Below are 18,072 nucleotides of genomic sequence, written 5' to 3' on the forward strand. Positions count from 1 at the left end.
GACCTCCAATCAGAATGCAGCGCACCTAAGTGGAGCGTGAGAACAGAACAGACTGGGCATATGCCTAACTCCAGGTTCACACTCTGTCTGTGATGCGTATTTTTTCCGAGCCCATGTTAATGGATCAGAACGTTCACACTGCACGCGGTAAAAGATGTGAACATAAAGGGTTAGAAATCGAAAGGTGATAAAAGAATGAATATCTAGGGCATGAGCATAGAGAGAGTTGTGAGTGAGTGAGAGGAGACATGTTTTAAGTGCGCGCACTCTCTCCGGAGGAGAGCAGCGTGTATCTGAGCACGCGTGTCTGGTTTTGTGACAAAGAAAAGGAAATCTGCATGCGAGCGGATAGATTCGCGCTCGCGCATTATTTTAATGTGCTTTCGCGTTACAATAATGCGCTCTCGCTGCTGCTTCTGCACCGCATACACATACTGTATCCACACTGCAGACGGAGTACATGTGAACCTGAAAGTGATTGTGTTCAAAATATTTTATACACAATATTAACCCTCAGAATTGGCTTTCTGTTTTTGAAATCACCCTTTAATTGTTTTAATCATTACAACTTGGTTTCTTAAAAATATTTTGCATGTTTCATATCCTGTGTCAAAGTACACAAGCTTATGATGCACAAAGTTGACTGTGTGTGTGTGTATATTGGGACCGTAACCGTGTTTCTGTGTCTCTCTGTCAGAATGCTTCAGATATGCCGGAGACCATCACAAGCAGAGATGCTGCTCGATTCCCCATCATTGCCAGCTGCACTCTCTTTGGCCTATATCTCTTTTTCAAGGTGTGTGTGTGTGTCTTCAGTCATAGTCACACTGTTACAAATTGCTTAATTTTTGTGTTTAGGTTGAAGGCGTGTTGTTCTCTGCAAAATGTTACAAATTAGTAAATTAGTGTGTTGTTCTCTGCAAAATGCTGATTAATTGGCACCGATAGTTGATTGCTGGAACAATCGGTTATCTGCAAAAATTAGTAGAGACTCCAAGACCTGAAATGGGTGTGTCAGACAAAGGAGCGATACAAAATGTGCAGTGTTGGGGGCCTCCAGTTGGGAACCACTGCTCTACCACTCACCTGAGGCATCAGTCTTGACTGGTAATATTATCCCCACCCCCCATCCCCGTTCCCTTTACAGTGTGGAACGAGGCAGGGATGTCCACTTTCCCCTTTACTGTTTTGTTTATCCCTTGAACCACTAGCACAAGCCATTAAGAAATCTGACGTTCCACCGATTAAGATTCATGACCATAATCATATTATTTTGTTGTACGCTGATGACATTATCTTATATTTAGACCATGTTGATTTGTAAATAACCAGTATAATTAAGGAATTTGACCACTTTAGTAGTTTATCGGGGTACAAGATAAACTGGTCCAAATCTGCTTTAATGCCAATTAACAATGTTAAAGTTAACTCTTCTATCCCCTCATTCATTCCTATTGAAGATTAATTCATTTATTTGGGTATTACCATATATAAAGACTTTCATAAAATTGCCAAAAACAATTTTAATAATATTTTAGTCAAGGTCAGAAGTGATACTCAAAGATGGAATAATCTTAAAGTCTCTCTTCAAGGCAAAATCTCCACCATCAAAATTAATTTGTTACCTCGGCTTAATTTTCTTTTTTCTATGTTGCCACTTTCCCCTCCTCCAGGTTACTTTAAGGAGATCAATTCCATACTTTCCCAGTTTATATGGAATGGTAAATGACCCAGAATAAAACTTGCCACGTTGCAGAGTCCTGTACTTTCAGGAGGATTGGCTGCTGTACCACATTTTGAATTATATTATTTGTTCTTTCAACTTGATTGATCCTCAATCTAAAGCTTCATGGAGAGTAATCCCAAGGTTAAACTACATAGGCTCCAAGATATTTTATTTTGCTGGCACAGGAAATAAAAATGATAAATATACATTTGGCCCAGTTGTGGCCAATTCCATTAGGATCTGGAAAAGGGTGGAACACCTGATGGGAGGAATTCAAATTTTCACATTTTGTAACAACACCCTTATGGAACAACTTTAATTTTTTAGATGGAAATCGGCCATTTGTCCAGCCCTCTTGGTCTAAATTGGATGTAAACACATGCAGCGACTTGTATTGTGTGATTCTATGGATGACCAATGGTTAATTTTAATGAAAGTAGAGTCCTAACTCAGTCAGAATATTTCAATTTTAATTTTTTTTCCCTTAAATATAAGGCTGTTACAATCTTTACACATGTTACTGTTTTTGCTAATGTGCATAAATTTACATCTGCATCATGCCATCAAAGTCAGGGAACACAAACCGGTTTCATGATATGAAACAAACACCCGTTAGAACATGCAGAAACTATGAAATTCATTACTTTGTTAAGAGATATTAAGGATAATGGACTGAAAAAGGGATTACTTATAATATTTTAAGTTTACTCATGCATATTTTGATGTAGAAATTTTTATTAGTATATAAATATTGTATTATTATAAATGTTTTATATAGTATCTCTCAGATTTGTGAAATGTTTGTCATGTTCTGAAAAAAAAAAAAAAAAAAAAAATTACTCAGAAGACATCTGCCTTTAATCTTAAGATTTGACAGAAATAAAGATTTGACATTTATGACATATGAATTTTTTTTTAGCCATTTTGCCCAGCCATAGACCTCTTTAATTACAAAATACACCTTTTCTGTTTACTGAAATATGCATATTTTGCTCAGTTACACTGTGTAAACTTGGCTTAAAAACATTCATTAAAATGTTTTTGGAATATTTTTTTTTTCTTGTAGATTTTCTCGCAAGAGTACATTAACTTGCTGCTATCCATGTATTTCTTCGTGCTGGGAATATTAGCACTGTCTCACACAATGAGGTATGAAATTGCATAGAACTTCTAAAATATTTCAAATTTTTTTTGGAACTGTGTAATGCTTTTAATATGATATGATTTAGGTTAACTATTTTGGTTTTGCTGTCCCAGTCCCTTTATGTGCAGAGTTTTCCCTGCTCAATTGCCAAATAAGCAGTATCAGCTGCTGTTCACCCAGGGCTCAGGAGAAAGCAAAGAGGGTGAGAGGTGTTTAGACATTTACTACAAAAAAAAAAAAACATGTCTGTGTGTGATGGTAAAGTTCTGTTTAAACACTCTTAAACTTACCTGTTATTTCCTACAGAGATTGTCAACTATGAGTTTGACACTAAGGATCTGATATGCCTGGGAATCAGCAGTGTGGTAGGGGTCTGGTACGTCCTCAAAAAGGTAGAGTAGATCTGTCTTAATTTAGTTTAATTTAATAAAATTTAGTTCATTTTGCTGATCACTGATGTTTTACATAGGCCAAATGGATTGTTAGGCTTGCACATGCATATTCTGTGTGTACATGTGTAAATCCAGTAAACAGCAGTAGTTTCAAGTTGAGTACCTGCCCTTAAAGCACACCTTAAACTATATTTTGTCTTGGTCTCACAGACCAAACTGATGATCTTATTTCATTGTAATACATAGAAATATTTAACATTTATGCATGAAAGCTTTGGGCATCATTCACTGATAACTAATAACATACTAATTGCATATTTATGTGTTTTGCATATGCATGCATGCATACATTTGGCTTTACCCTTATTATTTTAAGTGAGTAAGCACATCCTATGCACACAGCTAGAAATTTAACCATCTCCACATTTACATTAGGCAAACACTTTTATCCAAATTGACTTTGGATATTCAATCTCCAAATGTTATGGAGATTGGGCTGTAGGTGACTATATTCTACGTAAGTATGGAAATAAAGCTTGATGTCTTTGTCTGTACACAGTCAGCATATTTCCCTGAATGATGTTATTATTTTCTGTGGCCAGTTGCATAAACTATGTAGACTAGTCTAAAAAGTCATTTTTTATATTAAATCTTTTTTACTACATGGCAAATTTCACATACATAAAGGCAAGTGTTCTGAAAAGAAACTCATTATCCAGTTCAAGAATAAAAATGGCTTAATATTGAAACAATACAAAAAGGACAGCTGCGTAGTTCTACAATTTCTTAAATTCCTCCATTCAGTTTCGCTTTAGCTACATGTATACCGTGATTTTACTTTGTGAATTATTATTGATTATTACGATCGATCGTATTTTATTTCCGTTATAGTTGTTTTTTAAAGATCACATTGCATATAGCCTATAGGCTCTTTAAAAAATAGCTATGACCTGAATTTTGTATTTATTTACACAAATGCTAGCATCAGATAACTAAAAGCTTTTTATATAAACTTAATATATTTAATATTTAATTCTGAATTACATTAAATAATAAAAGGGAAAATTATAGACCCCATATTATTATTATTATTATTATTATTTAAATAGTACAAGATTATGTTGAACTATTCTTGTACATACAGGTGCTGTATTAAGCAGGACATAAATTACTGAATGAAAAGGCTTTCCGTTACCACATGTAAATGTCTAAAACCGTTTATTTTTAGAAATATATCTAACCAACTTCATCTAACTGCAATAAAGAAAGCAAACAGTGCGCGAGAGACGCAGTAATCAGTGACTGCAGTGCTCCGTTTTTAATTCCTCCCTTGACTTCAAGCGGCAAATCTCACGGATCTGTATTTGGTAAGTTCGATTGAGATGCCAGACACCTCTCCCTGAATGAGGACGAGAATAAACAGCAGCAGTCATCATCTAATCGTATTTGTGGATCAGTTGCACAAGCATCTGGATGAACTAGCGATAGCACTTTATTATGCTGGCGGAAGTAAGAATACCCTGCTTTGTGTCAGAACGGAAGTTGCGTGACGTCGTGTGAAAAGGGCCTATTGGCCCCAGATTGAGCAACATCTATATCAAACTCTTCATAACAGTGCAAATTCTGTGGCGTTTTACGTGAAATTAAGTTCCCATAGGAGTATGAAAATTTTGTCATTAATCACAAATATTAATATGAACCTGTATCAACATGTGAATTATTTATGCTTCAGTTATTGTCTATATTTTAGTGCATTGATATGGAAAGAGATGCATTCAAGCCAAGTTTTATGCAGTGTGCATGATGCCCCTTTTTGTGGACAAAAGTCTCTGTGTATTTCCTGACAGCATTGGATAGCCAATAACCTGTTTGGTCTGGCTTTTGCCCTGAATGGAGTTGAGCTGCTCCACCTCAATACCGTCAGCACTGGATGCATCCTGCTGGGAGGTCTGTTTGTTTACGATGTGTTCTGGGTAAGTTAGGGAAATGTTAGTACATTAAAATTCTTTATTGTAAAGCCTGCTTAATATAGGGCCCACCTACAAGATTTGTCCTGGTCCCTGTGAGTTTTGGCACCAGCCCTGGTACATACATGTCTCCCCAAAAATCATGCACTTTGTTTGCTTTCTAGGTTTTCGGCACCAATGTTATGGTGACAGTTGCCAAATCCTTCGAAGCCCCAATTAAGTGTGAGTGTCTGGTTTAAAATTTTAATTTTGCTCGTCATCCATGTAATGAAAATGAATGGACATCAGTATTGTTTGGTTACCAACATTCTTCAAAATACTTCTGTGCAACACAAAAGAAGTCGTACCGCTTTGGGACAATATGAAAGGGAGTAAATGATCACAGAACTTTCATTTTTTGGAACTATTGAACATAATCTCTTAAGCACTTGAAACAAACTCATGTACCATTTGCCATATACTAATATTTCCATTTTGCTTGAATCATCCTCAACGCAAGTGAGTCTGTTAAACTTTGCAGACTGCACTGGACAGGCATGAGCACATAATGTATAACAAAATATAGCATGCACTTACATTTTCCTTCTTGTTTTTGTTTAAATGGTGGTTACACAGTTAAAGCAAGTTCTTTTAAATAAATACTTTTTTTTTTTTTTTTTTTGATGCATGCAATATAATACAGTGAATTTATGTACAGTGTGCCTATAACTTTTCATTAGCAATTTTTGTTTATCTTAATAAAATTGTTTAATTTTATTTTAATTAAATTTTATACTGGAACAGGTTTACTTAATAAAAAGGCGTAGGAACCCTAATATTCACCTCTTCTGCTAAAAATTACTACTCTTCATCTTCATTCTCTTCAGTTAATTCTCACTCTTATATTTTACTATTCCCCACTCCTTTTTTTTTTTTCTTCTTCTAGTGGTTTTCCCACAAGATTTGCTGGAAAAAGGTTTGGGTGCCAGTAACTTTGCCATGTTGGGACTGGGGGACATTGTCATTCCGGGTAAATATATATGACATGTTTGGTTAAGACAGCTATTTATTGCACAATATAACCTGTAAACTTTGAGCCATGAACGTTATGTTCATTATTTAAAGGGAAAGCTTATAACTGAATGCACTCTTTCCTGTTCTGTCAGGAATCTTCATTGCTCTGCTCCTGCGCTTTGATGTCAGGTAAAGTCCTTTTTTTGGTTTTGTCTGACTTCAGGTGCTTGTAGTTTTGATTTACAGCTGTTATCAATAAATTTATTAAGAATATTATATATATATATATATATATATATATATATATATATATATATATATATATATATATAAGAATACACGTCACACCTCTGTTTATCAATTTGCACTGGCTACCAATAGCTGCTCACATAAAATTCAAGGCATTGATGTTTGGCTACAAAACCAGCACTGGCTCTGCACCCCTTTACCTAAATTCATTACTTCAGACTTATGTGCCTCTGAAAGCTTGCGTTCTGCAAGTGAACATCGCTTGATTGTTCATCCCAAAGAAGCACAAAGTTACTTTTACGGACTTTTAAATTAAATGTTCCCTCCTGGTGGAATGACCTGCCCAACTCAATCCGAGCAGCTGAGTCCTTAGCCATCTTCAAGAATCAGCTTAAAACACATCTCTTCCATCTTTATTTGACCCTCTAACTTTTGCACTCACTATTCTAATTCTATTAAAAAAAAAAAATCTTAACTACCTTTCTAATCTTTTTGTATTCTATCTTTTTTTTTTATTTATTATACAATTATAAAAAAAGACCTCTAACACTAGCTTGCTCTATTCTTTTTCTATTCTATCTGTTTTCTTTTTATTTTATTATATTATTTAAAAGCCCTTGCTACGTATACTGTGTTTAGGCTAACTGAGACTTGTTATAGCACTTATATATCATTGCTCTTTTGTTGATTTTGATTGCTTCCATTGTTCTCATTTGTAAGTCGCTTTGGATAAAAGTGTCTGCTAAATGACTAAATGTAAATGTTATCATTTTCTCATCTTTCACTCTTAGTTTGAAGAAGAACACACGAACTTACTTCTACACCAGTTTCCTGGCTTACATCTTTGGCCTGGGTCTTACCATATTCGTTATGCACACCTTTAAACATGCTCAGGTAAAAACATAACAAATACATTATTGTTGTCCTTCATTAAAGAAATCAACCCAAGATGTCACTGAATGAGGTTGTGTTTTGTTTCCCAGCCTGCTCTGCTATACCTGGTCCCTGCTTGTGTTGGATTTCCAGTGCTGCTGGCCCTATTTAAAGGAGAACTGACGGAGATGTTCAGGTAACTCCCCTCCTGACATTGACCATATTCAGAGGTTATGTCCAGGGTCAGGATGCTTAGGTGACATTAGCTTGTAATCTAGTTTTAATGAATATAGCACACTTCTGCTCTCACGTTCATTCATGCATGTCATTGTGTCTTTCTTGCACCCAAAACCAATGGTGTAGCACCTGTTACGATGGGCTACCTCTTTTCTACTGTTACTTACTCTTTAAGTTCAGTTTACTTGATAGCGTTTACAATGAGCACGTTTACATGTTTACCAGTAGGCTGATAACTCACAAATATCAGCTTATTAAAATAACCAGTTTTCCCTGTTTACATGCAACCTGACAACGCAAGTAAGCTCTGTTTACATGACTTCATTAATAAATCCGGTTATTTCTAGGGATGGACCAGAATATTCGATTATTCGAATATTCGTTTGGTGGGTTTGCATTCGATTTTCAATTTGGAGATTCAAATATTCTAATTTTTAATTTTTTTCCAAACACCTGGCATCCCCCACGAAACGGTTCTCATTCGCCCTTGAATATGAATTGCCCATGAGTGAACGTCATGATTCAGTTCATCTGGAAGAGAAGACAAAAAGACCTCAGCTGGCAAGACAAAGGCAGTGTGCCAAATATGCGATTTGAAACTGGCCTACCACAACAGCACATCAGGTTTGAAAAATCACAGTTCTGTAAGTAGTATGCCTTTAGTATATTGTTGGAGTAAAAAAAAAAAACAAACTGCTTTTATCTGCCATATTAATCAGTAATTTTACGCATGGTAAAAACGTGCACTTAATTTGCTTGGAAAATACTTGCGAATACAGCAGTCATAAAAAAAAAAACGTACAGTAGCCCAGCCCAATAATAATTTGTCTGTGTTAAAAGTATTGCTCTTAAAAGACCTGTGTGTTTTGTATCACTAGTGCAGTGTCTGTTCCCGGAGCATATAAGCCCTGTCCGTGTGAGGCGCGCCGCTTCTGGCTTGTGCTGTTCTGTAGTTTGTTTATTAATGCTGAACTTGTCGCGTGTCTATATTTCACCAACATGCGACACTGCACAAAGAACTTTTTAATTTCTTCCGGAAAGAAATGGCACTCAGGGCTCTAGACTAACTTTTTACACGGGTTGCAGTGGTGCGCCTAACTTTTTTTCTTAGGTGCACCAGCACAAAAGTTAGGTGCACCCGAATTTTCGACCACATCGCATTTAACACCGCAGTTTTGCAAGTTCACTTTTTTTTTTTTTTTTTTAAATCGCTGTCCATATAGGCAATATTGACTTTGATATTGATTAACTAACAATCTGGTCAACAAAGTTCTTTATATGAAGCACAATTCTACAAGAAAGGTATCTTACTGAAAAAGTGTCTGTGCTTAAAGTGCTTCACTAAGCTGAAATTTAAACTTAAAACATCTTAAGATAAATGAAATAAAAAGAAAATCTAAATTAAGTCTTAAGGGCTTCAAACTGAACATCTCATGGCTCAATGTCTTATGGACTATCCTCCATTGCAGTCACATGCCCCTCGGATGGCCAACTCCTGTTTCACGACTTGGCCCCTCTACACTGATTCTTATCAGATCTTCCACTGTGTCTGAATGAAGGAATGCTCTAGTGTCTGGTCTGAACAGCTAAACACTCCCTAAACAGCTTATACTACTGTCTCAGCTATTAAAATAGTTCAGTTTTGTATGTAATAGCAAAGTGATTATTTCGTTTCTTTTTTTTATTAAGTTAATTTAGAAAAACGTTTGGAGTATTTTTTTGTTTGTAAAATATAAGTTTTAGTTTTTTAAAGTAACGACCAAGCGGCCAGCGTTAGACAGTGAGTCTATGTTTGATCAATTTAGTCTTCTCAAACCATCACGACTCGCCTAAAATAAAATCTATAGATATAAAACAGTTCAAGCATATAACAATGTTTAATCGTTAGACCCAGATAAATGTGCGGTATATCCAATAGTTTGTGCGGAGACTCTTCAGGACATGGAGATGCCAGCGTGATCACTTGAATTTTTTTCAGTAGATACGCCGTAATTTTTTGCACATAAAGGTAAGAGTAATACATCATTCGTAACTGCAAGGTAGTGTGCACTCACAATATCAACAAAACGTTGTGCTTTTATGAAATAAAGAAAACAAACACTATGTGCTTTCTGCGTCTTGTCTTTAACAGGAGTACAAAAATGATCCGAAACTCAGTGAAAACATGCCTCACAGACATGATAAATATATCTATAGAAAGTTTTAAATTATTATTTAACGGAATAAAACAATTCGAAAACAAAAACTCTTTCAATTATAAGATGGACTTCTCTCTAAAGCCGCATCTAATGAAGAGATGGCAAGTCAGGCTCGGCAACTTCATCCTTGCAACACAGACTCAGAAAACACTATTTATTAGTAAATAATTCAAATATCTCCTTACTATTTCCCCTTGTAACATTTATGGTAATTACTTTTGCAGGTGATTTGCGGCAAGCTTGAGCCTATTGCGTGTATTTGAACGGAGAACTTTTCAATTTTTATTTTTTTCACTAATTGATGGATGTCTAAAATATAAAAGTAAGGAGAAGTCTAAAACAGGCTGGAGGCCCCGGCCCGTGTCTGAACTATGACGTAAAAATTATCCCGAAGGCTGGCTCGAGGGGCGTAAAAAAAGTCAGGGTCCATCGGGCTCGGGCTGAAATGCAGGGCTCTAGTGTCTGTTGTTGAACCACAGGGAGACTTTCAGAGTCACGGAGAATTTTTTTATTTATTTTTTTCTCCCACGAAAGGCTGGTCGCACCGGTGCGACCTCTGTTTTTTTTTTTTTTTTTTTTGTCGCACCATTGAGAAATTAGGTCGCATGAGCGACCTAATTGTTCACACTCTAGAGCCCTGGCACTGGAAAAGGTAACATTTTTGTAGTGTGCTTTTGTTGACTGCCTGTGTTCGCACACACTGTCAAATGCTGGAGTACTTTTAGAGGCTATGTGTTTGACTGTAAGTATACACTAAATGTTCGCATTGGTTCATAAAACCTTGGACTTTAATTTGAAAACTATTTCATTGGCATAAAGCTGCTCAAAGTAAAGCCTGCAATGCACTACACGATTTTGGCCCTGATTTTCCCCGATTTACAGGCTGGAAAAGTTGATGCTAGTTGCTGAAATTCAGAGCCAGTCTGCAGATTTAAGTCGACTGATTTCATAATAAATTGTGTTGTGTATGATGGTCACAGACTCCTCATCAAACATGATATTTTTAGACCGATTTTAGAACACATGTTTTCATTTGTCATGTGCCTCCTAGCATCAACATACACTCCTACATACACGATCGCATCTTCTGTGTAATTGCAATGTTATCAGCAAGATCGGATTCCAGCTATCAGATTGGATCAAATCTTTAAAATGGGTTGTTCAAAAGAAAAAAGGATTCTGAAATTGGATTATATTCAGGGGTGTGATTCTTCCGGAAAAATCCAGAAATCCGGCTTTTCCGACCTGAAAATTATGCTCTCATAAATCTTGCAAAAAAAAAAGGGGGGGGGGTTGCGATGGGTTGGGTATTGGTAAACATAATGACCGCTCACCGCTGTCAACGTTTTTTGTGCCTGTAAGTCCACCGTATAGTTTCCTGCTTTTTTTGTCCTTTGCCAAACACACCTATGTATATTACAAAATCCAATCTTGGTTTTGATCTTGATCAAATCATCAAAACTTTTTTGTGAGATTGGAAAAACCTTTGATCCAAAAAATCAGGATCATACGGAAAATGTTACTTTTGTAACATGTAATATATCCCTCAAATTCCCAAACAGCTGTCAATATAATAAACAGAAATACTAATCAGTTTGTAAACTACATGGACACAATCATCAGAGATGAACCAGTAAGAAGTTGTTATTTGTGTAAATGCAATGCAAAACTTCTGAGAGAATGCAAACGCATTGACATTTTTTCCCATCTCATTTTTTTTTTTCCATCACCATGTCCCTTTAGGTTCCAATCCAATTTTGCTTTACAAAAAGTGTTCCCATCACTTCATATAACACAGATTGCACGTCTGATGGTAGATGGAGTATTCTGAAGATGACTTTAATACCTTTTATGGACCTTGACACTATTATTTACTTGGCAGTCTATGGGACCGTCTCAAGCCTCCAAGTTTTCATACAAAATATCTTAAATTGTATTCTGAAGACAAATGGAGCTTTTAAAGGTTTGGAATGACATGGGGGTAAGTGATTAATGACAAAATTTTCATTTTGGGGTGGAGTATCCCTTTAAGGGTTCTTTGGATTTGAGTAAAGAATCCTAAGATTCTATATGGAACCCCAATGAACCTTTTATTTCTAAGAGTGTAGGGATATTTTGTAAGGATCCACCCACCGGCCCAAAAAGTGGAATCCAGCGGCCTGGTCGAAGGTTTAATGTGTATTCGGTCTTTTACTTGCGCTTCTGAATTTATCAGGATTTAGTTTGAATTTTAGTCTTCATGTTCAATCGGACTCCCAATTTCATGTGATCATTAAATTTAGGCAATGTTTCTTGTTAAAAACTGATCACAAATATTGATTGTTTATTAATTTAGATATTTGATTATCCTGGACTCACTATACTCTCAATTATCCGTTCACTGGGGACCTAATGTCTCTTTTAAGTCTCACGCTAGCTTCACGTGGATCTTACGATCACAAACTCGCCAGTCTGATGTTAGTCAGAGGGTGTAGGTGGACTAATACCTGTTTTGCCTGCCGCCTACTGCTTGAAGTTCACTTAGTCCTTTCCCGTACACCTTGCTAATACCAGTGATAGACAAAAATCAGAAGGTCTCCGATGACGTGCCTACTGCTCCTATCATTCTCGAGCCTTCAGTTTGACCTATCCTGGCCGTAAATCTGCGGTAACAAAAGCCTCCTCGCAGTTTACTAGTCATAATGATTTCAGGAGAGCTCAGAATACATCAAATATAACATTTTATTATCAGTCAGGTAAAACTGTATCATGCCAATTACATAATGAAACAATTAGAGGCCAATTTAGAAAAGATAATGCAATTGTGAATCACATTGTAGCCGGGGGCAACCCGCTTCTGTACATAGACACTGTAGCCATGTGGGAAAACAGCCAATTGTTCCACGCAGGAGACAAACAAATTTAACATAGTCACATGTAATAGTTATCCTAATTTAAGACACACAGTCTAAAATGCATAGCAAAGCACTCAGGTGTTTTAGAGAATAAACTTAACTAGCTTATGTTCACATGTAGTAGCACAAGCAACTATACAGTGTTGGGGAATTTACAGTTAAAACCCAAGGACCAGATGTGTCGCAATGAAGACCAGGAGTCAGAGATGCGTTCAATTAAAGAAAAATTTACTGAAGAACATGGTTTGCAGTTTCATCAGCAGAAGTCAGCTTCAGGACTCTCGATGGAGTTCGTAGGCCGCTCTGAGTACAATTCAAAATCAACAACAATTATACCCTGACAGAGGATACTAATTGCGTCAATGCATAAGTCAGCAAAATTCTGATTGGTTCCAAAACCTAGATAAACTCTCTAATTACGTATATCTGATATGCTGGGCATTGGCAGTTGAACGTTTGTCCTGGGACTGTCTGAGCTTCTCCCTGTACAGACAGATACTAACACATATACGCAGAAAACATATCAGAACTTCAAGGCCGTCTAGCCCTATCTAGAATTTTATCAGTATGGTTTGTTACACACACACTATGAAGTCATCATCTTAGAGAGTAGAAGTACAGCATAAAGCAGGATTCTTTAATATCTCATAAGCGCACATAAGGTTACACATTTTACTCTTGCCATAACTTGATTAATAGTCAAACAAGAAATAATGTAATAATATAATTAATATCAATATGAAGTATATTGCAACTCGGCATCCACTCCTTCAACAGTGTGCTCTATGGCCACAATGAATAGAAATCAGAAGGTCTCCGACCATTAGGCCACAGGGGCAGCTGTGGCCTAATGGTTAGAGAATTGGACTTGTAACCCGAAGGTCGCAGGTTTGAGTCTCGTGCTGGCAGGAGTTGTAGGTGGGGGAGGGAGTGAATGAACAGCGTTCTCTTCCACCCTCAATACCTATGGCTGAAGTGCCCTTGAGCAAGACACTGAACCCCCAGTTGCTCCCCGGGCGCTGGATATAACTGCCCACTGCTCCGGGTGTGTGTTCACGGTGTGTTCACTTCTAACTGCTGTGTGTGTGCACTTGGATGGGTTAAATGCAGAGCACCAATTCCGAGTATGGGTTACCATACTTGGCAAATGTCATGACTTTCACTTTCAATGGGTTTACCACAATTACATTTTTGAATAAATAGTAGTTTACCTTACTTCAGGAAGATACATAGTATGGATCATATGAAATACACTCCACACTACGGGTTTTCTGGCTACAGAATCGCCCAGTAGTGTTGTGTCACTTCCCTTAAATACTCAGACCAGACAACAAAGAAATCTTCAAATCAGTTGTAAAAACATAAAAGTCCTTTTTGGTTCTTTAGGTTCCCGTGATCACATCAGGGTCACATCTGGCTGGAGATAAACATTCTCAAAGACCCCTAAAGGGGGACACACCCACTTCTCAGCAGAACACAATTCTACAAAAGTTTTCAATCTTTCTCATAATATAAATGACTACTTTGAAATTGAGACCATTTTACCAATCGCACAGAGACCTTTAAAATGATACCAAACATGAAAAGTTTACGATCATGAATCCTGAAGATAGTAAATGTTTCATGTGAGAATAGTAACTTGAGTTCTTGGCATTTCTCTGTCAACTTTTAGTGACCTGTACCTAGGGGGAAAGGATGGGTGAAGGGACCAAAGAGTAAATGGTCTTTCTTCTAGATCTTCCTATCTGATCAAATCATTGAGAGTTCTTGAGTGTTTGGCTTCACAAAGAGATCAAAGCCCATTGTTTTGTTGCATTTGCAAATCAGTGCGAGAGTTCCTGAATGTTTGGCTTCACAAAGAATTCATTTCATAAGGAATAATTTCACTCCCTTTCAGTTTTTTTTTTTTTTTTTTTTTTTCTGGCAAAATAGAGTGCAGAAAATATTGTCTAAGGCAGGGATAGGCAACTCCGGTCCTGGAGGGCTACTATCCTGCAGAGTTTAGCTTCAGCCCTCATAAAAACTCACCTGCCTGTATCTATCTATTAATCCCGAAAACACTGATTGCCTTGTTCAGGTGTGTTTAATTAGGGTTGGAGCTAAACTCTGCAGGACAGTGGCCCTCCAGGACCGAAGTTGCCTATCCCTGGTCTAAGGCCTCATTTACACTGCCAGGTAAATGTGACCCAATTCCGATTTTTTGCTCATATGTGACACAGATCGGATCTGTTCTATGACAGTGTAAACAGGAAAAAACGCATGCATTCAGATATTTCAAGATCGGCCTCATTCATATGTGGAAATAAATCTGATCTAAATCAGATATGCGCCAATGCGACTGTCATGTAAACAGGCAGATCAGATTTTCTGAGGAATTGCGTTCTGTACGTCATTAAAACTGCGACAATTTGGTACTTCTCCGTCGTTTAACGACATATGTGACCCATGCTGGCAAAATGAGTGTAAATTCGCACAGGCTTTTTTGAGCTACAGGCAAAAAAAAAAAAAAAAATAGCTGTATTGTGATTATTAATATAGTAATTAATTAGTGAAGTCCTCCGTCTTTTCTTATATCAACTTCAAATAAGTGTGACTCAGTCATGTTTTGTCCGATTCCAACAAATCATAAAACATTTTGAAGGTCTTTTTATGGAGAATTTCATTTTGCCCCCAATTTTTTTTTTTTTTAATTGCTCATTGTGACTCGTTTTGTCTGCACAAGTCACATTATTCTCACGAGGAAGAACATGTGGAGGTGGTAAATGACAACAACGCATGCGCGATGTTTCAGATGGTATGGCAAGTGTAAACTCATGAATTGGATATGGGTCACAATTGAAAGAACGTGTAAATGGACAGCCAAAAAAAATCGGATATAGGCAACAAATCAGAATTGGGCATCAAGACCTGCAGTGTAAACGAGGCCTAAAACTCAGCTAATATTAAATTCTTATTTATTGGGATATTAATGTCATTTTGCAACCATGCTGATATTCTAGAAAAACAAATATAATATTTCCCAAGATTTTTCTCTGTGTGCTAATGCCTTTGGTTCTTTTCATTTGTGATGCTGTCTCAGAAGGTAACAGCCTAAAGTATGTAGGCGATGGACCGCAAGGCAGCTCACTAGGTTTTGGAACATGTTTTTTCCACTTCTTATTTCTTTAAGGAGTGAGCTTCTTCCATCTTACAGACCTTTTCTTCTCTGTGCTTTGTTCTTCATGTTACCTTCTTATTCTTCTCCTCCCTTTTTCTTCCTTTCTTTCTTCACTCCATCATCACCCTTCCCGTGTTTTGTCCTCTGGCATGCAGCTATGAGTCGTCAGATGAAGTTTTGCCCCACACCCCGCGGCTCACTCATTTCCCCACTGTGTCGGGCTCTCCAGCTAGTCTGGCTAACTCCATGCAGAGTTTTGACCTGTCGACCCCCGGCCGTCGCCGGCACACACCCTCCGACATGTAACAACTGAATTCTTCTTTTCCATTACTGTGCAGGTATCGCCCTTAATAATTCAATTGAACTTTCCTGTCAACATCCTCACACAATTACCTCCATGAGCTTCATTTTGTTATGCTCCTAGTTGGCCTCTCTTATTGTGTCATGAGATTATGCACTGCCTCAAGTGGTTTCTCACCTGTATAAAATGACACCAATGTAAGACCGCAGTGTTCCATCCATTTACCCGTAGTTCTGTTTTCATCGAGCACTGAACTTTGTCATGAGAACTTTTACAACTTCTTGATGTCTGTTTGTTTCCTGTCCTGCCTCACGGTTTTCCTCGTCATCAGTGTACATCTATCACTTTTGTCCACTACAGACATTCATTTATCAAAAAGGCAAAATGAGGGCAAATAACATCAAATATAGGGACAGAGCAGCCCGGCACCTTTCTCTATTTTTATCTATATTTATTAATATTGATTGCCTCCCAATCTTCTCCCTTTCTTCTTTTGTCTCCTGCAGATACGAAGAATCTTCACCAGAGGAGGCATCATCGAAAGTGGAAATAACAGAATCTGATAAAGACAAATAAAAATGCTAATTGAGACCTCATTCATGTCCTACATTTGTTTGTTATAGTGATGTGGTCATGTGGCAAACTGTCATGTTCTGAGTCTGCTCATGGCAGTCATATGTTCTGTAATTTTGAACTTTATTTTAATGTACAACAGCTTTCTCAGTGCCTGTGTATTCTCCTTGTTCCTTTTGTTCATTTCATTGCCTTCAACATTCATATTTAAAGATTTGATTGGCTTATTATTTTTTTTTTTTTAATTGTTATAATACAGTATTTGAACAGGGTAGAAGTTAGGCTCTCTGAATGTGTCCGATTGCTCTAAAAAAAATTAAATATCTGATGTCACAATTACCTTTTTTGGTACCTATTCCTGTGTAGCTGGTTTCTGTTATTAGTTTTACACTAGGATCTCACAAGAGATTCAGTTTGTAAAACCCAAGTAATTGTACATCTTTTATTACATGAAAGGACAAAAACATTCTGGATTCAATATTTTTACTTTATGCAAGTGTAAACAAAACAGTGGGACCAAATATCTCCCTAGCAAGTGATGGTAGTGTTTACATGTTAGGTTTTTCTGGATGTAGTTGAAGGGTTCTAGTTTAGTTTAGTTTAGTTTTCTGTATTTGACATATTTATTTGTGCACCTCATGCTTAGATTAGTAACCATCATTTTACAGTCTTCTCTTGTGTAATCTTTCTTTTCTCAATGTAAAAGTTTAAGCTTATGTGAGGAACATTTCTTCCTCGGTTTAACTTTTTTATTTGCATTAAACTGTGGTGTTTACCACTTTAGTAAAGCATATTACCAATGTGCGCTTGACTATATTTTTCACACTGCAAAATGAGTAATGATCATAACTTTGCACATTTATGTTGTGTATTATGTATTATATTTTTTATAGGCCTGTGCAAACATGAAATTTTGACCTGAAAAATGTAAATTCATTGTTAACAATAATTCTATTTTAGAATTACAAATACTACTGTGACTAAAGAGCATACTCGTACTGGTAGATTAATCATTACAGAAACATAAATTATGTTGGTAAGCACCAATACGGTTAATTTAGGGTAGCTGTGGCACAAACCTGTGGTGGTCTAATAAATTTAAGCACTGTGTGTTTGTGTGTGTATATATATATATATATATATATATATATATATGTGTATATGATGACAGTATAAAAAAAAGACAACATACCCTGAACAAAATTATAAATGCAACACTTTTGTTTTTGCCCCCATTTTTCATGAACTGAACTCAAAGATCTAAGATTCTTTGTATGTACACAAAAGGCCTATTTTTCTCAAATATTGTTCACAAATCTGTTTAAATCTGTGTTAGTGAGCACTTCTCCTTTGCCGAGATACTCCATC

General features: G+C 36.7%; 1 protein-coding gene across 2 annotated transcripts in view; it reads left to right on the top strand.

Moving 5' to 3' along the window:
* The window catches only part of LOC109048833 (minor histocompatibility antigen H13-like), a 28,447-nt gene extending 10,950 nt beyond the window's left edge, over nucleotides 1-17,497 (top strand). Inside the window, exons 2-13 of one of the 2 annotated variants that reach the window (XM_042754204.1) lie at nucleotides 698-796; nucleotides 2,793-2,875; nucleotides 2,984-3,072; nucleotides 3,177-3,262; nucleotides 5,110-5,235; nucleotides 5,394-5,451; nucleotides 6,155-6,238; nucleotides 6,375-6,411; nucleotides 7,263-7,365; nucleotides 7,455-7,540; nucleotides 15,986-16,168; nucleotides 16,638-17,497. In XM_042754204.1, the coding sequence (XP_042610138.1) occupies nucleotides 698-796; nucleotides 2,793-2,875; nucleotides 2,984-3,072; nucleotides 3,177-3,262; nucleotides 5,110-5,235; nucleotides 5,394-5,451; nucleotides 6,155-6,238; nucleotides 6,375-6,411; nucleotides 7,263-7,365; nucleotides 7,455-7,540; nucleotides 15,986-16,136 (1,002 nt within the window). In that variant the 3' untranslated portion in view covers nucleotides 16,137-16,168; nucleotides 16,638-17,497. The remainder of the gene's footprint in view (nucleotides 1-697; nucleotides 797-2,792; nucleotides 2,876-2,983; nucleotides 3,073-3,176; nucleotides 3,263-5,109; nucleotides 5,236-5,393; nucleotides 5,452-6,154; nucleotides 6,239-6,374; nucleotides 6,412-7,262; nucleotides 7,366-7,454; nucleotides 7,541-15,985; nucleotides 16,169-16,637) is intronic. The other variant, XM_042754205.1, reaches the window with a different exon arrangement.
* The last annotated feature ends 575 nt before the right edge of the window (nucleotides 17,498-18,072 follow it).

The sequence above is a fragment of the Cyprinus carpio genome, unplaced genomic scaffold (assembly GCF_018340385.1).
Source record: "Cyprinus carpio isolate SPL01 unplaced genomic scaffold, ASM1834038v1 S000006479, whole genome shotgun sequence".
In the NCBI taxonomy this organism is placed as follows: Eukaryota; Metazoa; Chordata; class Actinopteri; order Cypriniformes; family Cyprinidae; genus Cyprinus; species Cyprinus carpio.